This window comes from Egretta garzetta, unplaced genomic scaffold (assembly GCF_000687185.1).
Source record: "Egretta garzetta isolate BGI_Z169 unplaced genomic scaffold, ASM68718v1 scaffold16, whole genome shotgun sequence".
In the NCBI taxonomy this organism is placed as follows: domain Eukaryota; kingdom Metazoa; phylum Chordata; class Aves; order Pelecaniformes; family Ardeidae; genus Egretta; species Egretta garzetta.
In genome coordinates this window covers 337,704-365,686 of record NW_009260022.1, presented here as the reverse complement: position 1 = coordinate 365,686, position 27,983 = coordinate 337,704, and the positions used below count along the sequence as shown (strand labels likewise).

At 37.1% G+C, this 27,983-nt stretch overlaps 1 protein-coding gene across 1 annotated transcript; it reads left to right on the top strand.

The window, feature by feature from the left end:
* On the top strand, positions 1–27,959 carry IFIH1 (interferon induced with helicase C domain 1; the record flags this gene model as incomplete). The annotated part of the gene is made up of 16 exons (XM_035896168.1): positions 1–198; positions 2,420–2,576; positions 4,801–4,977; positions 10,148–10,228; positions 13,672–13,892; positions 14,762–14,972; positions 18,002–18,219; positions 19,777–19,893; positions 20,319–20,442; positions 20,532–20,765; positions 22,228–22,484; positions 23,952–24,101; positions 24,758–24,919; positions 25,255–25,445; positions 26,888–26,981; positions 27,089–27,959. Coding segments are annotated over 16 exons (2,775 nt in total), but the record flags the coding sequence as incomplete, so codon positions are not given.
* Between the last annotated feature and the right edge of the window lie 24 nt (positions 27,960–27,983).

Here is a 27,983-nt window from a genome sequence, read left to right as displayed (position 1 = left end):
GGCGGCTGCAGCCTGGCCGCCTGCTACGTGAACCCCAGCCTCAGCCAGCTGCCCTCGCCAGCCGAGGAGGCCGACCACGACCTCTGCGTGCACTTGGTGCAGCTGCTCCACAGCACGCTGGTGGATAGAATGCAGACCGTGCAGGTGGCCGAGAAGTGCCTGCAGATGGGCATCTTCCAGGATGAGGACCTGGATCGGGTAAGTGGCCCGCCTGTCAGGCCTGATTCCAGACAGTGCCACAGCCACAGGCCACCCCCAGGAGCTGTGGGGCAAATAGGAAGCCACCATCAGGAATATCCTTGTAAGTGCAAAAACGAAAGGGGAGTACCCAGACTTGGGGGAGAAGAGAAATGGTGCTCCGGGTAAGCCAATGAAGACTGTTGGCAATGGGCCAGCAAGGTGGGATGCCAGCTAAGAACCAGGGAAAGAAAAATGCTATGAACAGAGGGTTTGACTGAGCCAGTGTCCAAGTGGAAGGAATATGGCTGGCCTTACTGTTAACTTATTTTGCCACAGACTCAGAAGATCATTAAGTGTCTTCTGGCCCCTGAACCATGCCAGGAAGTAGTGATGGCCTGTAAAGCCCTAGACAATACCTGAGTTAAAATAAAGCAACATCTTCCCTCCCCTTTTTTGCCATAGGTTCACATAGACATCATACGAGACAGTGCAGCTGAGCAGAAATACCAGTTTGACAAGAAAGAGCAAGTGTTAACTTTGGATGAAAACATTTGCCAGTGTTTAGTCCATTTGGGTAAGAGTGACTTGCCTGGACGAAGTGTGAAACTTATTTGGTACCCCAAAAAGTGGATACCCTGAAACAGTGTTAGAACAAATTAAAATAACACTTGCAACAAAGATGATGAGGGGACTGGAGTATCTTCCCTATGAGGAAAGGCTGAGAGAGCTGGGCTTGTTTAACCTGAAGAAGAGAAGACTGAGAGGGGATCTCATAAATACTTACAAATATCTCAAGGGTGGATGTCATGAGGACGGAGCCAGACTCTTCTCAGCGGTGCCCAGCGACAGGACAAGGGGCAGTGGGCACAAAGTGAAACATAAGAGGTTTCAGTTGCATATGTGGAAGAACTTCTTTACTTTGAGGGTGAAAGAGCACTGGAACTGGCTGCCCAGGGGGGTTGTGAAGTTTCCTTCTCTGGAGGTATTCAGAGCCCACCTGGATGATGGTTCTGTGCATCCTGCTTTAGCAGGTGAATCTGCTTTAGCAGGAGGGTTGGACTAGATGATCTCCCAAGGTCCCTTCCAACCCTTGCCATTCTGTGATTCTGTGATTGTCGTAGCAATAAGGGGAAAAGTGAGCTTCTGCATCCATTTTTAATGTTCCATCTCAGTTAAGTGACAGCCATATACATAATTCTGTCTGGTGACTGTCAGGTAGCAGGAAGGAGCAGCTGCATCTGAAGGGATGGGGAGCCAAGCCTGGTAACACAGCAGGCAGAGGCAGGGGCCTTTTAGGAGGTTACCACCTCCATTCCCTGGTAATGGGTCCACATGTTCCCCCAGGTCATGTTTTTGATGCTGGTATTTCCATTTAGCCCTTCATTACCCTTCACAGTCCTGCCAGTTTCAACTCCCAACAATGCCTAGAATTTCTTAATGCACTTTTACATTCCTTTTTGTTTCTCTCTCCCTACTCCCACTTCCCATGCACTTCCTTTTAGTGTTCAGTCTCTGTCAGGGGTTCTCACTGCTGTGCCTGTCCACTTTCTTGCATATCAGGATGGGTGATTCTCAAGCCTCAAGAAAATTGCCCTTGAGTCCTAAACACCTGTCTTGGGCTGCTTTACTTTTGGGATGGTCATTTTGTTCCTCATGTGGTCACATGTCAAGTGCTGCTCATGACAGCCTTAGGACACTTTTCCATAGCTTCTTTGAGGGCAATAGCCATTTTCTAGAGGCTTAGCTATTGTATCTTTAAGTGGGAATTGAGATGATGAAGCCAGAGTTTAAGAAGGAAAATGTTCCATTTTATGGATGAGGTCATGTTACAGATTACGTCTGAGCTCTGGTAAGCTGTATGACATCACTTCTTAATCAAGGGGGGGTATTTCCTAAACTAGTGTGAACACCAAATATTATTCCACAATAATAATTATTATTATTATGTAGTGGTTATTACTATAACCATTGTCGAGTACTACCAGTCTCTCCAATTAAATTTCAGGTCTCGTAAGTTTCATATATCTTACCCAAAGCCATATGGAATAAACACGAGGTTGGACAAAACTGCAGTAAGTCTCTTCTGATGAGTGGCAGGCCCACTTTATATCTTTACTTCTAAATATATTTTAATTATGACAGGGAAATGCTTTTGTACCGCTGCTATTATTACTAACTTCCCTGAACCATTTCCAAAGTCTGTCTCAGAATTGGTTTGGGTTTTTTTTATTTTCACCAGATCCACACTGTTACTGACAATCGTGGGAATAGAGATGGTGCAAGGGAGCTATTGAGCAGAATAGTGCAGAAGAAAGATTGGTTCTCTCCTTTTTTGATTGCTCTGCGTGAAACCCAACATGGAGACCTTGCAGATGATTTAAGTGGAAATACAGGAGGTAAACATCATATTTCACTAGTACTAATGTGTGGATATTTAACATCTTTTTGTACTGTTACTTAGGAAACAATGTGAGGTTCTCACCGTATTGATTTGTCTGTGACACTGAGACCTGTCCAGGGATTTAAAAATCAAGTTATTTAATAGCTTATTCAATAGATTCTTAAACACTAAAAATCCTTCGTAGGCAGTATCAGAAATAGAATAATATGTATGTAGTTGTAATTAAACTGACTCCTTACCTTTTATAACTCATTGGTTTTCAATGTGATGTTTTATAATCATTCATAAAAAATATTCTGAAGATTAATTTGAACAAATAAAACCTTTTCTGGATTTCTCCTTCAACACAAAGATTAGTGTTCCTTTATAGAATGGTTGACAAATATATGCGGCATTTTAAAGTACACTGCAGTATGTCTCCTTGGGGATAAGACATTCATAAGTCTCAAGACATTGTATAAAATTTACTATAAATAATACAATAGACTAATAAAGAGATTATTTACAAAAATGAAACTAAAAGAGCTTTAAGGTTTTGGCTAGTACTTTTTATTACTGTACAATGATTATGATATTGTAAAATTATCCCAGCATTCCCCTGGATTCTAAAATAGGAAGAAGGAAGCAGCCCCCAAATACTTTGTCCCTCATTTTTTTACTGGGCTCCACATATGTTTTCTAAGATTTTTGAGACTAAAGTTTTTCAACAGATTTCCCATTTAGCAGCTTCAGCCTTCTCGCTTGAGGAGCTCACCAGAACTATGTCTCTGTGCTCTTAGTTGCTGCATATGGGACGATGCATTAAAATTGGGATAAGAGGTGTGTGAAGGTGTCTCTTCCAGCTGAGGACAGGAATCAACCTGTCTTCTGCCAGACACAGATAAGCAGCTGCCATGTTTGAGCATGTGGTTCAAAGGTGGTTGAGTCTAGAGTCTGGCAAGACCAGCCAAGTTAGAGCCTCAGAAGATAGTTCTGAGTGAAGGTCAGATGCTGGGAATAGGTCAGCAGCTACTGTGGTCCTAATTTTCATTTTGTGTTGCAGCTTAGTCAGGCTTAAATTCTTGTCTTTGTTACTTTACTATCAGTAGGGTAAACAAAGTAATAAATATTTAGCAAATACAGACATTATTAAAATTTTTTCATATTTTTATTTTCCATTCTTTTCAAACTTCACATTTCTGAATTTTCAGTATAGCGCAGACCATGTAGGGTAAAGCCTAAGTTTAATTCAGTTGTTTGATGCGATACTGAGTGAATGCATTTATTCCACAGTTTCTCAGGAAGCAGGGCAGTGCAGGCCCTAGAAGAAACTGTACAGATAAATCCGTACAGCATAAATTGTGTTGCTCTTACCAGAGGATAAGAAATTTCCCATGCACACAGTCCTGTGCGTGTGTAGATATGTAAAGTGTATGATTGCTGTAGCATCCACTGATACGAGGTCATAGACAGGAAACACTAAGAACAGGTTCACAGGGCACCTTGGAAGAAGCAGAGTGGCGCTACATTTTATCACCCCAGGTTGATCCTCAATGACTTGTTACAGTAAAATATGTTGTTATTAGGAGATACCTACACATAGAAATTGAGAACTTCATAAAAAAATAAATCTTGACATAAATTAAATCTCATAAATTTCTTTAAATTTAATTTCTAATTGCAGAGTAATTGAGTTCCACATCTGGAAAACCCTGGAATGCTGTCTTACACAGTTTTTGTAAAAAAATGTTTATAATTTATTGAACAGCATTTTTTGCCTTTGGAGCATGCCTAGTTCTACATGAGTCTAATAAAAATAAAAGAACAGAGAAATTATTTCCGTATTTGAAATAAGACAAAGAAGTGAAAAGAGGGAAAACATTTTGTGAAAGCTCTCTCAGGTTTTCTGTTTTACGGGCAAGTTTTGAAGTCCTGCCCTGAGGTACATCCATTTATGAGTTTACAGGACCAATAGAATTGAGAAGGTAGGAAACATGGTCTAGTCCACAAATTTAATTTTTAGATCTTTATAGTGACTGCAAATATTTGAGTTTTATGACCAACAACTTTCTTAATAAATAAAAATATCAGAATTCCAAATAATTATGTTTTTAAAGTCAAGACCACTTGTTATGCCATTATGTGCATGATGAATACAGGTTAGTTGTATGTTTTCTGTGCGCCACACTCAAAGAAATTAAGTGTTTTATAGTGCCATGGAATTTCTATTTATTTTCTAGGAACAGAGAATAAACAAAGTGGGATGAAGAACAGTATGAATGGAGAAACAGAAGTGACAAGCCGACCAGGATATGCCATAGTGGAGGATTTGAAACAGCAAGAAAATGTGAATGATAGTTTCAGCAGGGAGAGCAGTGTATTGGAAACATCTATTGGAAAGAATTCTGTCGTTTCAGGTATGTCCACTAACTGGTCATTTGTGCTGGTACCAGTTAAACTTTAGTAATTGCAAGTAACTGAGAGAATGTTCCTGGTGCATTAACTCCTGTCTTGCTCAAAAATTCAGAACATACAGTACTGCTGAGGTGGAGGGAATGAATGGAAAAAGTAAATCTTGGGTTTTTTTGAAAGCAGTAAATTCCATTTCTTCCTATGAATTAACAGCAGTAGCAATTTTAAGGGTCAGATCTACAAATTTATTCACTTCAGTTCGAAGAGTTGCTCTAGCACAGGAATATGTTGTCATACTTGAACTAATTAATCTGAAAGGTAAGAGCTGGTACAGAAACCAATTTGCTAGCACAGTACAGAATGGCTTTGAGGACATGGCCAAAAAATCTGTAGCATATTATGTGCAGCCTTCATGTAGGTACTTTCTGTATCCTGGTTGTAGTGATGATGCTTTATCTACTGTGGGCTGCTTGATTTTCTTATAATTGAGCAACATTAATGATCTTCCTTTCCTCTTAAGTAGCACTTTAACAACTTTGTATTATTATTTTTTAATTTACTGTGTGAAGAAATGAGTAATTTTCAAACATATTTAATATTGTTAATGAAAAGTATTAACATATTATTGAATGAATACTTTATTTCAGACCTGTTTATGGGATGTTTATACTATCCAATGAAAACATTAGGTTTACATTGACAACTCCTCCCAGTGTTGACCAAGTTTAAATCTGGGGGAATGTTTCTGCACACCTATAGCTGCAGCTGAATTAAGTACTTCTTTCCAGAAGGCTGGTAATTCTATATTAGAAAATATTTTTCATTTTGGTAACTCCTTTAGTGCTGTCCAACAAGTAATTTTTCTGCTTATTTTAAGGATTTATGTCTACCAAGCATCAACCAACCATTGTCACTTACATCACATGCTCAGAAGTACATTTTAAATACAAATTTTTAGAAATTGTTGCGGCCTGTTCATATGGATCCACTTTTAGAAATGTGCCTTGGGAGTTGATTATGAGCAACAGCAATTACCAGCGACAATGATTCAAACATATGCTCTATGATTAAGGAACCATTCATATGTGTTACAAGTTCAGGTGGAGCTCAAACAATAGTTATAACTGAGATCAATCCTGCCTGAAATTATTTTAGTGGGCTTACTCAGCCGAAGGAGTAAGACAGCTAAGGCTGCTCTTTTTTTATCAAACATGAATAAATAAAAAAAAAAACTGGCTCTGAAAACCGCAGCCTTTCAGAGTGCAACAGTGGTAGCCTATTTCTCATTTAGCATGATATTAACAGCATATCACAATGTTTTGTAGCAAGTAGTGAATTATTAAGTACAGCAAAAATATCAGCTTGGTTTTCCTGGATTAGAACATGATTCAGCAGTATAAAGGAGAGGTGCCAAATATTTAATGATGATTCAGAATGGATCAGAGGGAGTTATCCTCACTCCTAGTTAGGAACCTTTCAGGGCAAGGCTAAGGCTTTTAATTGTAGCCTCACTGAGGGCAGGGTTTTGTTGCTATTAGCCTGATCTTTTACCTGACTTGTCAGGTTGAGGATTACAGATGACTAGGTCTCTTAGCTATTAACTAGCCTGCCACAAGCTAGTTCTAGCCTGAAAACTCTGGTCTCCTCCACACTGAACTGTACTGAAATTAATAGACAGTGGGTATTAGCGGTTTGTGCGATTGAGCAGATCTGTTCAGTGAAACAGTGCTAAGGCTTTACATACTACATGAATTCTGGCAGTTTGGTTCAGATTGACTTCAGTCTGGTGTGGTCTGTATGCCTGCAAGTGACTGGAACACATCTCATTTGGTTTCAGCTGACCAGAGTTCATTTCTTGTGATCCAAACCAGCTCTGTGATATGAACCAAAGTAATGTCAGTTGGAACAATTGACAGATTTACTGTAGGCACACACTTCTGAGTTGAACTAAACCAGCAGTGTAGATGCAACGTAGCAAGGTGCTGCATGAAGATGGTTGTAGAGGAACTGACATTCAGCCATCTTGAAGTGCAGTAAGCTTTGATCTCTATGCACTTGTACACACAGACTTAACTGCACTCAAGTCTTTTTCCATTTCCATCCTTTCTCATGATCTCGTAAGACTGTATTTTTAGACCAGGCAGCTGAAAATACAACTGGAGCTCAGATTCTACTTCCAAGTAGGCTGGGAACCCACCTAATTTGCAATTTGATGCTGTCAAGTGTTGTCAGTTTTGCAGTACACTCCCACCATTCCTTCATGTATTCAGAAGGACAAATTTCAAGGAGAAAGAAGCTTTTTCAAGTCACTTGAAATTACTGCAGTTTGCACTGTATCTAAAGCCTCCTCCAACCCTTTTATTGGAGTAGCTGAGACAGAGGGAGTCAGAAGGTATGGGGGCAGTAGGGTCATAAAGGCAAAGTAGAAATAGATCATTTAGCCTAAGACAAAACTAGAGAAAAATTGTGCATGCAAAAACACAGATAAGAAACTGCACCCACAAAAACCAACACAAAAGCAGTAAGTTTGCAAGGTCAGGAGTGAAATGCTTGGATTAAGGCTACAGCTACCTGTGTAAACAACAATTTAAATAAATAGCAGCTCTGTTTTTCAAGGCCTGTTTCATAAAAAAAGTTGAATGGAACAAAGAATTACTCTAATTAACTGGGGATTTCAATAACATCTCACAAAATATTCCTTAATGCTTCAGATTAGAATAACTGCCCGTTAATTTAAAAGTAGGACCATTTTAACAGCCTGTTTATATTTTGGTCCTTCATGTATATTTGCTGATGTTTGAAACTTATTCTGTGATATAATGTAGCACAGGACAGGAAAGAAAGACTTTTTTTAATTAATATCGCATAGATCCATTTTTTTTTCATTGCATTCCATTGTTTTTATACTTACTTATTAGTGCAAAGTGACTGAAAATCTCTCTGTGGAGTATGCTGCGTTACAATGTGCAAGTAGCACTGTAAGGGAAGACTAGTGAAAGTGGTAAAAACAGCTGGTACAGTATAAACTCTTTTTTTCATTGTTTTGGAAAGACTGACTGTTTTGGGTTTTTATTTTATTTTATTTTAAAATAATTCAAGAAAGTTGCCACAGTTGGAAAAGGAGAACATTATTCTATTCACCTTTTGTTTGAAAGATGAGTATTTTGCATTTCATGTCACCACTGACATTTTCTGTTGAGAGATTATTTTGTAATGCATGCTGCACATTGTAATTCAGATAAGTACAAACCACTTTGTGAATACATACTCTTTGCTGCATATACATCTTTCAGTAGGTCATTTTAGATGGGAGGCTACATGGAATAGGTACATAGAATTTTGTCTTCTCTTTCCTATCCGCATGGATTCCTAGAAAGTCAAAAAGAGAGATAGCAGTGTCATCTTCATATTTGGAATTCCCACTAAAGCTACTTAATAGTTTTTCACAGGTCTTTAAACATGGATTATAACTGGTGAGGTTTTCTGCTTTTTTCAGGACAATGCTGTCTTTTAATGTGATACTAAATGCACAATATTATATAATAATAGGGAAATTTTATATAAATTGGGTTTCTGCTGTGAATATATTTATAAGTGCCTTTCCATTGATTGCATTGATTTCTAGGAGACTAGGCTTGTTATTTAAGTGCTTAAAATCTTTAGTGCCCTTGCCCATTATAACATTTCTTACAGATGGTGGTCATTCATAGTTGGATCAGATTCTGAGGTCTGTATGGAGTAAATTATGAAAACTGTGGGACAGCAAGACAGATGTTTGCATCACTCTTCATGGTTATGTTAGAAAAACTAAAAATAAAGACTTAAACAAATACATGACTCCTAGTGGTAGCTAAGGTAGCTTCATTTCAGTTGTCTATATTATTTCAGCTGTCTTTATTATACTTGTTCTGTGAAATAGCAGGTTTGTTTCTGTTACTCACCTTTCAATGAGACCAAAACTTGCATAAAGGAAAGTCAAAGCTTCATATTTTTACTGAACGCAGATTAGGTTTAATTTCCACTTCACTTACCAAAATTTTGTAGTGTATATTTCAGGAGTACCATTCTAAAACAGTGTAACTCCTGTTCAGCTTTAAACTCATTCACGGCATCTGTTTTGCTTTATGAATTATTTGTTGCGGACAACAGGTTGGGGGCAATATGGATATGGACTGTAATGGGATATTCACTAGAAAAACTATGAAAACCTTGACAGGACACAAGTTCACAAGATAATTAAGCAAAACATAGGTCAATGCTGTTATCCTGACTGATTTCTTATGCACACACTGAGCCTGGTTGCAGAGTGCTGCAGGTAAGATGACAGTGCAGGGTGAGGTTGTTTGCAGCATATTTGTTCCAGAACTGTTGCAGCATATTTGTTCCAGAACTGTGTATCCCTTTAGATACTAAAAGGACTGAGTTTTGGAAAATCTAGCTATAGAAATTACACTTGTGGCTGAAAAAAAAGTCGGTGTAATACATGGATTGCCCAGCAGAGGGAGAGCGTAGCATTAGAATATCTACAGTATGGGGTTGTCAATTTCTGCTTTTACTTGCAAACATTTTGGAAGATTTAATAATTCCTCTCTGCTTTTATTTACCTGGGAACACTTATGATGCAATATGAAGAAACCCTTTTAAAAAAAAATCGCTGTTCTGCTTTTGATTTTCTTATACTACAGATATAACTCACATGGTTTACAGGGAGTAAAAGAGAATGTCTTCAGTTTGCCAGCAGTGCTGGGTATCCAGTAGACCAACATATTTTTCTTTCTTTTTTTTTTTTTTGGCTCTTCACCCCTCTGAAAAGATACAGTAAAATAGGACTGGAGGGGATCATGCAGGCAGTCATGTCTGGAGTCTTGCTTTCAAGCAAACAGAACATAGATGCCTGACAACAGTAAATCATGACCCACATTGCCTTACCTCTGCTATGTTTTGGATTTTCATTTTTCACTCCGTATCTTCTTCCATAAGAAAATGAATTATATTGTTCAGTTTTTTCTTTTATTTAAGAGGAGGTTTAATAAAGGAACATGTACCTCAGCCATCCCTGCCAGACATTTGTCTAGCCTATTTTAACAGCTTAGGGAGGAGCAAACAATATGCTTTTGCTATTTATGTTTGTATAGCAAATATACTGTACTACATTTGTTTGTGTTTTTCATTTAGAGTCGGATGTCTCCATAGGAGATGGAAGCATCAGTAACTTGAATGAAAACCTGGGACAGAGCTGCACAACCAGTGATTCAGGTATGTTTCCCTTCTGTTACTTAGAAATTGCAAAATAAGCTCTGGAGGGTAAGTACTCTGTGAATGAGCTAGAACAAAAATCAATTGAGTGCTTTCAATGTGAACTCTAGTTCACAATATTTAGATGCCAGACCTCCTCTAATTTTGTTGGAAAACAGATGCCATTTTTAAGGGTCTGGATTTAAGTCCCAGCCCCAAAAGAGTTGATTTGCCAAGATCGTCTGAATAGGCCTCTAGACATTGTGATCATGCACAATGGTTAGTGAGGTAGGATGATAGAATCACATAGGCTGGAAGGGACTTCCAGAAGTCATCCGGTGCAGTTGCCTGTAGATATTCATAAGGATGCCACATGTATGTGTTTCCTTTGCTCTCAGAGAGGAGTTAGATTGTGCATGGCCACTGCATAGGGTAAGTGAGAGGGAATAGGATATGCTTTGGAGGCATCTAAGGCTGAGGAGAAGCATTTCCATGGTACCTGCAGAACAGTAACAAAGGTCTAATTTGGACCTAGGTAATTTAGTAGCCCTACTTGTAAGAGCAGCCTAATCAATGGAGGTTACTATCTGAAGACCTTTGCAAATCTTACATTTAAACATATGTGCAAGTTCTAAATACAGTTTTAAACTAAATATTGGACTGTGTTTACATAATACTTTGCAGGCAGATATGAACTTGCTATGTATGTACTCTAAGTCCAATTAAACACTGCTGTTGTAAAAGACGTCCCGATTTTTTTTCTTCTTTTTTTTTAATCTCAGACCTCAGGCAGAACGAATTTGCAGCTGTCAACCATGGTGAACAGCCTGTGTTTGCCTACACAGAATTCAAGAGGAATCAGTTACCTTTTGGAATCTAGCCTTTATAAAGTTTGTGCCGGGACTGTGTCTTGTGCAATGGCTAGAAACAATCTGGGTACCCCTCAGGCCAGCTCTGCCTGATAAAGCTGGTATTAGATCAGTAAAGTCTATGTAAATATTATTTATCATATGCCTGCAAAATGTTTACTATAAATGCTTCTAAAATAGTTTCAAGCTTTTTAAGTGTAAAATCCATGTATTTTATAACTACACAGAAAATTCAGGATATCTCAGATCTAAATTGCTACCCTATGGCTAGGATTTTAGTTTATGTATTGCTAACTCTGAAGAATATACTTTGCACTTCTGCATCAACTGAGGTGACTCACCAGTCACATTGTATTTTTTTCCTCACTGTGTCACATGAAATGTCTGCGCACAGAAAATTCTCTGTTCTGTGGACAGTCACACTATATCACTTGGTCAGGCTGATACAGGCTACCAGCATGTGTCAGCACATGTATGTATGTCCTGATCCTTTAAGACTCCTGAAAAATCTCCCATTGAGTAAACTGGGCATTGGCTATGTCCAGTAGTCCAGCAGAAAAGAATAAATCACTACAGTTAAGTGAGGAATGCAGAATAGATTTGTTTTCCCAGTGTTTACTTGCTATGTGTTCTGGTTACATGTGGGCTTTAAAAACAACAGGTTAAAATGTTTTAAAAACATTCATCCTTTCTAATCATGCCTAGTAAACTCAGTGAGAGCAACTGTGAGGAAAAAAGCTAAGGAGATACAGATGGACTTTGTGATATTTATGGATTTTATAATTTGAGATTTTGCGGTAAGGTGGTTGTATTAACAGAGGTGTTTGAATAGTATCTTGTGCACTGATATGATTTGAGTTTTAATGCAAAGAATCATGTGGATTTAATCTCAGTTTTCTGTGCAAAGATCATTTTACATTTAATAAAAATGGTGAAATTAGAACAATAGAAGGATAATTACCATGTTTCTTTTAGCCCAGAGCAGCAATTCATATGAGCCTTGTATGAAGGCAGACAACTTCCCTAAAGTTACACTGTGCATGATGAAAATTCTTTAATGGGATCATATCCTGTGCAAAGATTCTTGTATTAGCCTTTATCTAAACAGGGTCTGAGGAAGCTAGGAGAGAGCTAAGTTAAATATTGTTTAGGCCTGGACAGTTAATTGAGGATGTTAAGGAACTGAAAGTTAACCAAACAGATGGGTGATAAAGTGCTAGTTTCAATATGATTGAACTATTGAATTTAGCCAACCAGAAAGCAAACAACGTTCTTCCTCAAAAGAGAGTAGTAGAAGTCAGATAAGTAACAGCAAGTACGCTCTGCTGTGAATTTCCCTGTGTTCCAGGTAGCACTGCACTCACCACTAAAAGGCAAAGCAAGCAAAAAACACTTAAGAATGGCATTCGGATGTTTCCATCAGCAGTATTTTATCAAGCTTCATTACTTTTTGTTAGTTTAATTTTATTTAATGGAATCAGGGACACTAGAAAAATACACTTATTTTGTGTGTAATGTATCAGTGATAATAAAATCCTCATGATTCTTCATTTAATGATATCATCAGGAAATAAAACTATAGGGGTTTTTCCCTCATTTTTAGTCTAGTAGAATGAATTTGTGCCTTTTCTTCACTGAGGACAGTTAATACTTGGAGGGTGATTTAAACATATCTGAAGGAAAAAAAAAGCCTCAAACTCCATTGAAATAAATCATTCTGATAGTAATATTTGTAATTTCTGACTTCCTAAATATATGTAATTTCTGACTTCCTAAATATATGTGAACTCAAGAGACTTGATATGCTTTTCTTACTGCCTGAAATAATGCAACAGCATTTTTCCACTTTTATCTTTTGAACATTGTTGTTTCACCTGTAGGCCATATATCTCAGCTCTCTACCATTACATTTTATATGATAGATGGAAGGTTTTGGCATTCAGGTGGCAAATGTATATGGCTTTTTAGTGAACAGCTCGATTGCATTATGTATGAATCAGTCTGGAAGCAGCGCAATCTACCATGAATAGGTGTGCAGTTAGCTCTATCTCGTATGGGCAATTGAATTTTCTGATCTATTTGATCTTTATACTTTATAACGCCCTTCATCATTTTTTAAGTGGTCCCTATCTCTTTTTCTTTCTATGGCTCCATCCTTTTTTTCATCCTCTGGGAAGTATTTAAAAAGGTAGCTCACTTGCAACCAAATAAATTTCAGTACTGATGAAAGAGAATGTCATGTAATATTGGCTAGATTATAAATACTGCAGCTCTGAACACAACCTTTGTTGGTCCCAGTGCTACTAAACTGTATCATTTGAATTCATATGTAATAATGGTCATGTCAACATAGATGGGTGAAGATACACTGTGGCTTATTCCACCTACCCTGGTTGGTGACTGGATGTTAGCAGTTCTGATCCAGAGTTGCACAGGTCCACAGAGCAGCATTGCCTAGTCTAATATGCCCTGTTTCAATTTATTCAAAAGATGTGTCTGATACTAAATTAATATTTTTCCTTTTGACCTTTGTTCAATATTCTGATAAATGTTCTGTGCCTCCTGTTTGATACTTACATTTCTTTGTACCCTTAGATGAAGATGAAGTGGAGAGCAGAGCTTCACCTGAGCCAGATCTGATCCTGAGAGATTACCAGATGGAAGTTGCAAAGCCAGCACTGAATGGGGAGAATATTATAATATGTCTCCCTACAGGCAGTGGTAAAACCAGAGTGGCTGTTTACATTACCAAAGATCACTTGGATAAGAAGAAAAGAGCATCTGAGCCTGGAAAAGTTATAGTACTTGTTAATAAGGTATGTTGGTCCATTTTTTAAAAAACAGTATTTTTCAAACCTCATGCGCTGTCAATATGGAACTTGTAAAATGAATATAAACACATTTTGCAGCATCTCCAGATACAGCAATGTTTAAAGGTATACAGCTCTAAACTGTCATCTCCATTGCACCATCATGGTGCAAGCATGAATGATTTTAGTTTACCCCAGTGAAAGTGCAAATTTAGATGTGCCCTGATAACCACATCATTGGAAAAAGTACAATTTCATGTTAGAATGAATAGAACTTAAAATAATATTTTTAAAGATAAAAATATTTATCACATTCTGTGTTTGGATTGGGTAATGAAGGCCACCTAATGAGTCTCACAGTTGTTAAGGAATATTCTGTCAGATTTTCTGGTAATTGGTGTGATTTTTCCAGTTAAATTTAGCACATGTAATGTAAAGTAGTCTTCTATTGTAATATTCAAATATAGAAAAAAATTAAGAATTTTATTAAAAGAATAAAAGATATCCATATCCTCGTATAAGAATAAAATTGATTAACATGGTATAAGCCCAGTTAAAGAGTGAGAGCATGGATGGTTTGTTCGTTCCTTCTAAGGCACAGCTAAGCCAAAGTTCTTGGGACAAAAAGGTTTCGTAGGAGCAGCTGGAGGGGAGGGGGTTGTCTGAGGATTTTTAGTGCTTGTTTTTGGGTTTTGTGTTGTTGGTGGTTTTTTTTTTTAATTCTACCCTGCAGTGAATAAGGGGGTGTTTGCTTTTTTAAAACAGTATATTTTGCACAAAGTGTATGTTCACCTAACAACTTTTCTGGCAAACAGGCATGTGTTTTTAATCCTGTCTACGCTCTGGTTTAAATTCTTTGGAAACTGTTAATTCAGGTACCACTGGTAGAACAGCATTTACGAAAGGAGTTTAATCCATTCCTGAAGCGTTGGTATCAGGTTATTGGTTTAAGTGGTGATTCTCAGCTGAAAATCTCATTTCCTGAAGTTGTCAGAAGAAATGATGTCATCATCAGTACAGCACAGATCCTTGAGAATTCACTGTTAAATGCAGCCAAAGAAGATGAAGAAGGCGTCCACTTATCAGGCAAGTTTTTAATTCTGAAATTTTTACAGAAGGGCTAAAAGTACGTCTCTGTTCTGGAAAATTGCAGAGTAAAAATGTGCCACATTTCAGTAGTTAAATGTTTTTTTCAGTTGACTGGTTTTATATATGCAAGCTGAGAGTCAAAACCAGATCTTAGTTAACGAGTATGCAAGTTTTTTCAAGCCAAATTAGACTTTTACAGTTCATTTGTAATAATATTTGTTTTGCTTCCTATTTTGTCTATCTCAAGCGCAACTTTGTGCAAATGCAGCCATACTGGTTCTACTTTCCAAGCTTGATAGAGCATTGAGTTGTATCACATAGAATCCATAAGCAGAATGCGAAAAAAATTATAAAAACTCAAATGTAGTCGGTAGTTTGAGAAACACAATGGAACATAAGATAAAAGCCAATCTGTTAAAAAAGTTGCATTCTTTAAACTTTTACCGTTTTGCTAATGTAGAGAGATATGGTTACTTATAGCTGTATCTCTCTGAGGTTGGCAGACATAATGGTCTCCTACAACAGATGAAGAAAGTTGAAGAAAACAAGATAGAAGGTGAGATGAGGTAAAATTGTTTGCCCAGAATACTAAAGTGGCAGGCAGATATCTATGGGAGATCAGAAAGGAAATGGTATTATCTGCCAGTGATGAAACAGCCCATGACTTCAGCTCCACCTCTGTGAGGTGTTAACTTGTCCTTCTATCTGCATGCAGTCAACTTTTTTTTGATGGGGCAGGATGTAGCTGAGGGGAGAGCTATGATATTCAAAATAATGGATCTGAGATAAAAGAAGTACTTGTCTGGGTGTCAGCAGAGAAACCTGAGAGGTCAGTCTGTGTCTATCAGTGCTTAGTGCTGACTGGAGTACTGCTTGATCCAAACTCCTGCAGAGCCACTTGGGTACCTCAGAATTGCCTCACCTCCTTCAGAATGCTTTCTTATTAACCTAGGCAGAGTACCAGAGATTTTCTTACACTCACTTCTTTTCCACTGCACCTAAGTTAATAAACCTTCACAACTCTGAATCATTTGGGAATGCCATATAGAGGTACCTGAACATTGCTGCAGGAGCTGCTGACCTGATTAGAATTGGGCTGAGTCCCAACCTGCTTGTGTAGTGAAGTGATTTTTTTGACTGGGTTTCATACCTTGCGAAGTTTCCTTCATAAGGAGCCATACTTTTTCCAGAACTGAGGTGGCCCTGCAAACAGGGCTGTGTTTCCTTGCTATTACACCTGTGCTAGTAAGTTCAGCTGGACCAAAGCCAAGCAAGCCTGAACAGAGCCATTTTTATGGCTATGACTTCTTTAACTCACAGCCGATGTAAACCATCCTAATTAGTTATAAGTTTTTTATTTCTAATTTCTGTTCATACTTCTTTTCATCTGTTTCCACAGAGGTCTGCATTACATGTAACATGGAATTCCAGCCTCAGTGAAATGGAGGGGACTCTTAATTGCATTGTACCAATTGTTTACCCTCTTTACAAAGGGCTGAAGTCACTTTGTGGACTTTCTAAAAGCTGGGTATCACTTTCTTAGTAGAGGCACATCTCTTCTGGTGGGTCAGGCTCTTCCTGAGTAATGCATTACAGAGTTGATGGTCAAAATCAAAGGAAGTAACTTCAAGTTGGCAAAATAGCTGAGAAATTGCCAGCACTGCTTCTGAAGTCTTGCAATGTGTAGAAATCTTAGAAATAAGTAGAAATTTAGGTTTGAAACCACATCACTCCAGTCCGAACTGGCTTCCTGAACCACTTGTGTGAAGACAATCAGATTTCCCCGGTGACATGCAGCACTGGTTTGCCTTCCTAGCAGTAGTCTTTGCTTTAGTCTTTAAATCAAATTTCCCTTGTTCAAGTCTCCACCTTTCTTTAGGTTCTTCAAAGACGAAGTTACATGGTATTTTCTCCAGCAGAAAGACCAACTGATAATGTTCTCTCTCTCTTAGTTTCCGACTTCTGCTGCCAGTTGTTGCAAACTCATTTGTCGTGATGCAACAGTGTGAGCTCACTAATGTGTAAACAAGACCATGGAAATTATCCAGATTAAAAAAAAGAAAAATAAAAAGAAAGGGAAAAACCAGGACTTTAACCCTGATCACCAAACATTTGTCAAGTTGTAGGAAACAATGTTGAACTAGAGAGTTATTTGCCGGCTAGGGGAAGAGTGGGAGCTCCATAAACCAGTTTTGCTGTTAGAGAAACAAAGAAATGTTCGTGAGTCTTTCAGATCAGAACCTTGAAATATACGTCAGTGGCTGCATATGCAGATAGATTAAAGAGATATTTTCTATGTTTGTGAGAAACTTAAACAAAAAATAATTTTCTTTATCATAGAGTACTTTACTTGTTGCACATAAATATGATCTGACTACAAAGCACATAATACCTGTCTGAATCGTCATCAGTTTCCTGCGCTACAAAAGAGAGATGATTGGTAGTGCTCCCACCATCTGTTTGCTGTTTCCAATGACACATCCATAAAGTAATATATATCTTTTAAATGGACAGGAATAGGGAGAAAATCTCTGTGCTGCTGGAAAATGGAAGCATGTGTTGATCAGGACAGGCCTTTCTAGAATGTCTGAAAGGCTTCTAACATGTTATGTGTCTTCTCATAAATAAACAGTATGTAGTTTGTCAGATACAGTTATGGATATAAAAGATAGGATTGAGTTAAACTATGGTATGTTCTTACCACTTGTTATTAAAAATATATATCTGAAATTCTTTATACTATCAGATTGGTTTTGCAAAGATAGAAAAGCTTTTTACATTGCATGAAATGTAAAACTACTTGACACATCAGGACTGCAGCAAAGATGCCAAAATCCATTAAATATATACAGCTTCTATACACACCTTCCTCCAGCACTACACTAATTTCCTAATATGTTAGGGCTCAAACAAACTGACAGGTTTTCTTCAACAGTGTCATAACCTGTAAGAAGATTTAGTCACAAAAATTCTACATTTGAAAGAAAATTAACCATCTTAGGGGTCTTTTTTTTTTTTTTTTTCAGATTTTTCACTCATCATTATCGATGAGTGTCATCACACTCAGAAGGAAGGTGTCTACAACAATATAATGCGACGTTACTTAAAAGAAAAGATGAAGAACAGGAAGCTGGCAAAAGAAAACAAGCCACTGATCCCACAGCCTCAGATTCTGGGACTTACAGCCTCACCTGGTGTAGGAGGTGCAACATCTTACTCAAAAGCTGAAGAACATATTCTGAAAGTAAATAGCCCTCGCACTTGCAAACAATCAAAGGGATATTGCCTTGTTTAAATAAAACTTTTAAAGTCAGTGTTAGGCTCCAAATATATAATCTGATTTCTTTTTTTCATGTGTACATGGGAGTTCAGCTCACAGCCATTCAGCAAATTGACCCACTACAAATTAATGGGAATCCATGTACAAATAAAGATTACTTTACAGGGAAGTAGGGTTACTGAAAAGGGAAGTGAAAGATTGCCTCGTGAAGAAAAAATTCTCAAGATCAGAGGCAAGAAATCCACAAAATAGTGAGGTTTTCTAGTTAATAAAAATCTTATTTTTCCATTGATGGATTAGAATTTACTGTGCATTCCTAAACCCTAGAGACATCAGAGTATTTTATATTTATATTTCTAGAGTGACTAAGCTGGGCTTTTGTGTGGATCAAAGAAAGTGAAAAACAAAGCTGAATACTTAAACAAGCAGAAAACACTTGTGAGATACAGATCGCATACAAATGTTTCTCTTTACAGCAGTTAGAGTTACTCATTGAGAGAGAACTATTGTGTAGTTGCATAAACACCTGACTGGGAATAATTGGTTAAATTCTATACTTAAAGAAACTCTATTTTACTTGAAATCCAGTGGATTTACATTGGCAATACAAAAGCGGAATTTAGCCCACTACTCCAGTGAAAACTCCTGACTAGCAAATTGCATAAGAATGTGATACTGGCCTGCAAGAAGCTTTTATGCCCTATTGAAGTAGATAGAATTGTGAGGTATTTTGAGACAAAAACGTTCTGGCAATGGAAAAAGCATAGAATTCCTTTTCATCAGCTCTGAAATCTTAATGATAGGATGCTGGGTGTTGTATCTAAAGAAATGTAATCTGAATATGCAAGCTCAAATAGATAACTACTGCTGAAAACATTAAAAAGGTTGCCTGCCAAACTTCCTTTCCTGTTTTCTCTGCTCATAAAAATCTTAGGGTTTTCCCTTACTACTTTAGACTTAGTGACCGAAATGTACGTATTTTCTTCAGAAATGTACATATTTTCTTCCTGGAAGAGAGAACAAAAGCAGGAAAGTCCAGTTCAGTCATGCAGTTAGCACAGAAATTTTCTCTATCTCTTCCTATTCCAAGAAAGATACTTTCAAATTATGTTCTACTCTCATGATAAGCTCTTACTTTTGTAATTACTCCCTATCATTTATTTTAATTTTTTCTATTTCATCATTGGTTTTTTTTATTTGTTTTGTGCTCCAAAATCTACTCTTCCAAAGTACTGATGATATATTTTCCTTTTCAAAATACCTGTTCTGCACTGTAATCTCCAGGTTTTTTTCCTGTGTGCAGGGATCACTTCTGGCCTAAAAAGTACTTGTTCAGCTTACCTCAAATGCTTATCAAAGACTTGGCCTTTCTTATGCTGATAGTGTCTATCCAATTTTTGTGGGATGAAAATAGTTATATAAAAGCCAATATCTAAATGTAAAGCTCGGTTATGTTAATTCAGTTTTCTTGTGGAATAACTCGTTAAATGCTAAAAGAAATAACAATTTGTTTTCTCCCAGATCTGTGCCAATCTTGATGCATGTAGAATCATGACTGTTGAAGAGCATGCCTCCCAATTGAAGAATCAGGTGAAGGAACCATATAAGAAGACTGTGATTGCAGATGACAAAAGAAGGGTATGTGTTTTTTCAAATAAATCAGTGTTAAAGTTATATTGCCCTTTAAAAGTGCATTGTATGGTATCAAAAACTTTTGGCTAATGCTCTTTTTCTACATATTTATTGTGATCCATCATGCTAATTTGAATATGTGTGTATTTATCTGCTGCTTGACCAGGTATCTTGTTAAAAGACCTTCTGAACCATAGGTGAAATGTTTGTATTGGAGTCACATTATATTCACTAAAAAAATATGTCATTTCACAGTGTAATTTTTGTAATATCCTGAACTATTTATTTCCATAACTCTAAATGCATGTAGCAACCTTACCTGTTTTTTAATTTAAGGTTTAACATTGTAAAAAAAGTACTCACTGTGGTTCTAGCCAATGTTTTTGTTGCCAGAAGATGCTTACTTACTCTGGTAATCAATTTATTTCTAGGATCCATTTAGAGAGAAAATTACTGAGATCATGACAGACATTCAAAACTATTGCCAGCTCCATCCAAAATCTGAGTTTGGAACTCAGCCATATGAACAGTGGGTGATTAGAGAAGAGAGAAAAGGTAACTGCATAGCAAAAGTACCCCAGCTTTGGGTTTATTTGGGTCATTCTATACACAGGCATGTTTTTGTATTTTTTGCTCACTTTTAGCTGCAAAAGAAGAAAAACGCAAGGAACGTGTTTGTGCAGAACACTTGAAGAAATACAACGATGCTCTCCAGATAAATGACACCATCCGAATGGTGGATGCATACAATCACCTAAATAATTTTTATAAAGAGGAGAAAAGTAAGAAGGCAGTAAGGAGTGATGATGATGATGATGATGAACCAGCAGTATCAAAACAGGATGAAACAGATGAATTTCTAATACATTTATTTCAAGGTAAGTTTGAAATACATTGTGATATTTAATATTTGAAATCCATAGATTATGCACTAACATGATTTGCGCAGGCCTGTTAATTATTACATCCTAGAGATTGCCATGTTGTTTATTATGACAATATCTGGATGTCCCAGTTCATACAATATGGAGTATATTAAATTACATCGTAGTGTGATCATGTCCCAACACGTAGTAGAAGTTCTTCAGCTTTGGCCCAAAGGCACTTTCTTTTTACTGATAGTAAGTAAAAACTGTTCTCTGCTTTTCTCCAGTGAACTGTCCTTGAGGACGCTCTGATAGATACATAGAATGTGTATTACAGTAGACGCTCTTAGGCAAAAAGTTGAGCAAATTGAATGCAAATTAATGAAATTATTGGTTTTTAACCAACCCTTTTCTACCAAAGTTTGTCTATATACTAAGAGATGGGAGTGATGACCCTGAGTAAGTTCCAGGTAAAGAGCAATTAGTGAGAGAATGAAACAGTGTGTAGGTTTAACTAAGGGGGGGAAATTGTGGGAATTTGTTACATCTACCTAGTTTTTGTATGTATTTGTATATGTTTGATTAGATTCTAAAATAAGACTGTAAAAGACTGACTGAATAAGACTGAAGTTAGAAAGCCACTGCCAAAGTGGTGGTGTAGTTTGTGATACTTTGACTACCGTTGCATTGGACGAGGTGCAGTGCAGTAATCTGCTTGGGGTGACGACATCAGAGCGACTGTAATATCTTAATACACAGGGCCCCCACCTTAAAATGTTAATATTGTGTTTGCATGGCAAGGACGTAGGCTTTTAAATATTAGAAGTTTTTTAAAAAATTAAAACAAATGAGGAATCATCCCTGGTCGTGGTCAGTAGTGGCTGTTGAAGAGAGTCATTAATTTGACATTTCACTGGGCATATTAAAATGTCTTTAAAAGCTGCAATAGCGATAACAATGTGCCCATCCTGGTGTCTATTACATTGCATATTTCTAGTGAGCATTCCTACTTCAATGAATAATGTCCCAAGGACAATTTATGTCTAAATTTGTAAAAACATTATCAGCTCTGAGGGCTGTGCATATTAGTCTGTTTCTCTGTGTAAGACTTTTTCCATTATTTTAAAACTGTTTTGCAAATATTTTAAGCTGTGATTTAGCTCTTTAATACAGTGCACTTAACTCTGTACCACTTCTGGTGTGTAGACAGTTTTTTTTTCTTTTGCTTGTCACCATAAGATACAGGCAAAGTGTATGTTAAAAAGTTAATGGTGATTTATTTTGATTGATCAGCATGTTTTTAATGAATGTAAACTCACTTGAAAAATAATTGGTATGCCACAGCTCTTCAAACTGGATGTGAATTAGCCATGCTGGGAGAATTATATAGAATGCTGCTCTTTGCTTTGTGTTTTTCTAGAGCTGTTACTTTACATGGTTACATTTTCTTAATTTATGTCTGCTATTTTTAAAGCAAAAAAGAAAAAGCTGAAAGAGTTGGCTAGAAAGCCAGAATATGAAAATGAGAAGCTAATACAGTTGCGAAACACTTTAATGGAGGAGTTCACGAAGACTGAGGAACCTAGAGGAATTATTTTCACAAAGACTCGGCTAAGTGCCTTTGCTCTATTCCAGTGGATTAAGGATAATCCAAAATTTGAAGAAGTGGGAATTAAGGCCCATTATCTTATTGGTGCTGGACATAACAGTGAAATTAAACCCATGACTCAGGTACAGAACTATGCACTACAGCATTAAACTCTTGTACATGATTTGAGAAAACAGCTTGGTTTAGTACTAGAACAACACACTGAAGTTTGGAGCGCAGAGTTCTGGTTTCATACCTGCCAGCAACTTACCTTTATAACCTGCAGGACAGGTGAATAACAATATCAGAATAATTTTATTTCCACAGGAACCAAGCTTTTTTGCTTTTGGATTCTATGGCAATAGGAGTAAGAGGCAGCCATTTTCTGGAGGAGTATATAGTCAAAAGGGACACAAGTTGTAGTGAGGCATAGGGAAGAAAAAGTGAACAAAATGGCAACAGCAAAATGCAATAGTTAAATGAGTTTATATTTATGAGGACAACAGTAATTCAAATTGTATTTTAGTTGCTGAACTGAAAAATAAAATTACAATGTTGATTATGCCTGTGTTTTTCTGATACCATTGCTTAATCAACTTATACCAATTTGTATGCATGCTTCACACTGACGCATAATCATTGAAAGGGAATTTGCCAAAATTCACAATAAAAATTTCATGATTGATCAGTCATCAGTCCATCTCATACCATTGTGTTGACTTCATACACAACATCTCTCTGATGATTTATAGCTCCAAAATAAACATTTTCAAAACATAGTACTTCAGTATCCTAAAACCTCTCTTTATTCTGCTTTTCACGCCCCATAAAATTGCCACTTCAGCATTTAAGCAAAAATGGTGTGGTTTACTGCTGGGCAGAGTTCATTTTCGTAGCTGCTCTCAGTTTCAAAAAAAAGTTAGGGAGTGTGCTCTCAAAAAGTTGCTTGTTTTCTGTGAAAATCTGGTATTTAATCTGTGCATCACATTTCATGAACAAAACAATAGCCTCTACATTTTGAAACTCAATATAGCAAATAGGAAGTTTCTGACCCTCTGTGCTCAAGCTTGTTCAAGCTAATTCAGAAGTCTGTGTTGTAGATGCTTTATTTTTCAAGTGTATCATTGCTGTGCTTTTTGGTGGTCCTCAGATCACCAAAATTATGGTCCTCATTTAATATGGGGAATTTTAAGCAATTTGGAACTTGACTTGGAAGTGCTGAAGTCTATACTTCAAGCTGAAATTACTGAAATGGTGGAAATTGAGAACCTCTGAATAACTACTTAAAGAATTTGAAAATGATAGAACAGCTGTATTATCAAAACTCCTAGCACCTATGAAATGGGCTACAAAGTTTTAAGCTCAGTTACCTTAAGATTGGCTTCTGCTCCCTCCTCCCTCAAAAAAGGTGCTGAACACCTATTACATTTAATAGGAACTCCTTCTGATGTTGAAAGATGCTTAAATGCAGTTGTTGAAGCCACTTGATGTTTGGCCCTCTACTCTGAAATGTTTGGGCTATAATTCCTTAAGCTTCTTAATTAGAAGAAAGTGATGAGAGAAACTAATACTGAAAGTTAATATACTGATTTTTTTTTTTTAATTTACAGAATGAGCAAAGGGAAGTTATTGATAAATTCCGAGGTGGAAATGTAAATTTACTTATTGCTACTACTGTAGCTGAGGAAGGCCTAGACATCAAAGAGTGCAACATCGTTATTCGCTATGGCCTTGTCACCAATGAAATTGCTATGGTGCAGGTATGAGTTTGCTGCATACGTAACTTATTTTTAAAAGTGCTTTTCTGTTTGGATTATGCAAATAGTGAATCATATACCTGGGCTTTGGAGATAATTTTGAAATATTGCATGCTAAAAGAGAAGATGTGTTTGCAACAAGGTTCATTTCCGTTTGCCATCTTCAGTTTGCATGCAATATAAAATTTGTCTCCATGTGTAATGGTGTAAACATCCATTAAAGTTCTACACAAACAGTAAGCTCTTTTAACAGAAAAGGTATGAGAATATGATCAGCAGACTGGTTGATACAAAAGACATTTGTACCACCAACAGCTAAAAAGAGATAATATCAGAATACCAGCTTGTCCATGTTCTCACTAAATATTTAATATTTAAAAGCATGTTCATTTTTTGGTGACAAAACATAGTTTCTGCTTTGCAAAATGTTGTGCTAATCACAAATCTCCTGAGCACTACTTTCACAAGTATCTGATGATAATGCAGAAGCAGTGCATGTTATTCACTGATCCTTTATCTGAGTTAAGTGGAAAAAAATGTTCTGTGGGGACACTGCATAAGGAACAGTACATGTCTTCCATTACAAAACCAGGAAAAAATGTTGTGCAGTGTTGTAGGGAACACTGTGCTGTTTACATTGTATTCCTTGCAAATTGTAGGCTCGCGGTCGAGCTCGAGCTGATGAGAGCACCTATGCACTTGTGGCTTCGAGTGGCTCGGGAGCTGTTGAACGTGAAGATGTTAATATTTTCCGTGAAAAAATGATGTATAAGGCCATTCAGAGTGTCCAGAAGATGCCACAGGAAGAGTATTTAAATAAGGTATTTACTGCAACTCTGCACTTTCCCTTTGAAGAAGACTGATTTATATTGTAAGAAATGCTTTCTATTTGAAATCTAATTAGGGGAGGAAAACGTAAAATAATATTAAAATAATAATACGGCCTTGAATCCTTCTGCCAATATTTGTTTTATAACCTACGTTTTCTGGGCCTTTAGAAAAGTTTGCTTTTCTAGTGTTAAGGGGGGGAAACACACAAGTTGGGAAAATTGACTAGAAGTCATGTTGTCAGTCAACTCAGTAAAATAACTGAAAAAGAAGGCTATTACTGTCATTCCACCAGAATGTTGCAATGCTCTTACTGATCTATTTCTAGATTCATAATTTCCAGTTGCAAAGTATAGTGGAAAAACAAATGAAGGCAAGGAGAGATCAGCACAAGACGTACAAGAAAAATCCTTCACTAATAACATTCTTATGCAAAAATTGCCACAAGCTGATATGTTCTGGAGATGACATACAAGTTATTGAAAACATGCATCATGTCAGCGTGAAAAAAGATTTCCAGTAAGTGTTTATGAACTACTTTATATCTTTCAGGCAGAAACAAATTTTCTTTTCAGCAGGGCTGTACAGGGCCTGTAACCCTCTAGGCCCTGGAAGGAAAAAAAAAAAAAAGATTATTCCAATAGGGTCAAGTCCTAGGCTTTATGGAGTTTACAGTTAATGAGTTTGAAAGAAATGTTTGTTCCTACCCCTGATTTCAAGGCAACCAGAGTTTGAAACTTTGGAAAAAGGTACAGGTCCTGTGGTAATATTAACTAGGTCACTTATTATATAATACGGTATACATTCCACAGTGTGGAACCAAACCAAAGGTGCATACCAGTTACCTACATACTTACACCAGACCCAGGATAAGAGTTTGACTCAAACAACATATTGGCCATGAGCTGTGCATTGACAATTCTATATTTAAAGGATGTTCATACTGGTGACACACCCCTTTTTGTTCTCCCAGTGTTCCTGCTTCTTCCTATCTCCATCTCGTTTGATAAACATTTATGTTAAACTGTGTTTAACTTTTCAGTGCCATGATGGCAGGCAATGACTTTCTCTTCCCACTCATAATGGAAATTAAGAGATCAAGAAAATGTTTTAATTCAACTTCAGTTGCATTTGCTTACTACAGTGAATTTGTAATGGATATTGATATGGATTACAGGTCAATCATGCTTTGCTAATTATACAGCAGACACCATCCAACCAGGTTACTGCCCTCCAAAGTTATTCTTCCTTCGAGACGTATCTCTGGTATAATTTGTAAAGACTTTTCAATTTGAAGAGTTACTGAGAAATGAGTACCGATATGTTGAAAAAATTAAAATTGAGTGGCAGCCGTAAATATTAAACTGCTTTTACTGTGAAATTGTCAGCAAAATGTTATTGCTCAATTCAAACTACAGGGCAATAATTCTTATAACCCTTCAGCACAGGCTAATAGTAACCCTCGAGATCAAGTATTCCCCAAACAATGTAACTCCCCATTAAGCAATGTAAGAATGTGCACTTACTCTGCAGCTCTGGATAGTCAGAATCAAATGATTCTGTTAAGGAGTAAGGTTGGACTATAGGGGATAAAAAGAAAACCTCCAACTTTCGGGTATCATTTCTTTGACAGCTCCATGGCACCTGAAAAAAAAAAAAAAAGCTAGATCTATGCCCTATTATAATGGAGAGCCTGCTGCTCCTACTTTGAGATGTGTGAGGGAGGACGGAGTTCCTGAAATGCTATGAAAGGAGGCACAGAGTACAGTTGTACTTCACCATTACTTAGGAGCGTGAAAAATGACCTGGCATTTCTCCAACTCCTGAATGTGCACAACAGTCAGAGAGTTTACAACCTTTTCATATCTGACCTCAGCAATTGTAGTCACTGTGTGTTTAAGGCTGTATGTAGCATTGAATGACCAATGTTTTCTGACGGACACTTTCTGACTGTTTTTCAGAAGTCTTTACCATACGAGGGAAAATAAGACACTGCAAGATAAGCATGCCGATTACCAAACAAACGGGGAAATTATATGTAAAGATTGTGGACAAGTGAGGAACAACTTATTTTTGTACTTTTATGTTGTGGTTGTCTGTATTTATTTCTGTCTAATGATCTTGTCTATTTTATCTGAAACATAATTTCCTTATTCTTGCAGGCTTGGGGAAATATGATGGTTCACCGAGGTCTTGACCTGCCTTGTCTGAAGATTAGAAATTTTGTGGTTGTGTTTGAAGACAAGAAAACAACAAAGCAAATTTTTAAGAAATGGGGAGAACTGCCCATCAGGTTCCCTAGTTTTGATTATGCAGCTCATTGTCCTTCAAGTGATGAAGATTAAGGACTCCAAATGAAAATAAAAGCCCTTTTCAACTTTTCTCTGACTGCTGATTAGAAGCTCCTCTGTCCCTAGAGAGTGTTGCATCATAAAAACCGTGAAAGCTCCAGGGCATGAGGAAACTTTTGAAGAGGAAAAAAACCCAAGGAAGGGGAAGGACGAAGTCACATGGCCGCTGTCTGCACTCTGACTTGTGGTGGTACTCCGGGACAAAGAAGACAACCAAACACATTGCAGTCATGTGCATCAGGAACAAATTCTTGTCTCTACTCCCTACTGTCATGGGGTGACAGCACTGCCAGAAGTGTGTTAGGTCAAGCACAGAACGTAGGACAGACATCTTGAGACTTGCCGTGGTGATTATTTTCTGGTTTTCTTCCTACTACAACCCTTTTGAAGATAAAATGTCTCAGAAGAGGAGCCATATAAAGAGAACAGACTAGCTGAGTGTTATTTCTGCATCATTGTTGCTTCATCAGTATTTTCATGATTTGACTTCTTCCCATCTTATCTTTAGCTGTAAGCTCATACATTTTGTCAGACTAAAATTAAGTTTCCATTAAATGAGATTTCAAAAAATCAAGCCTAAAACTGACTTGAAATTGATTATTTTAATGTCCAAGAAGCACAATGCCAAGTGTCTTTCTCTGTGTGTTGGTTTCATAAGATTGTTAAACTGGCTATGTAATGAGGTATGTATTTTTTTCAATAAATT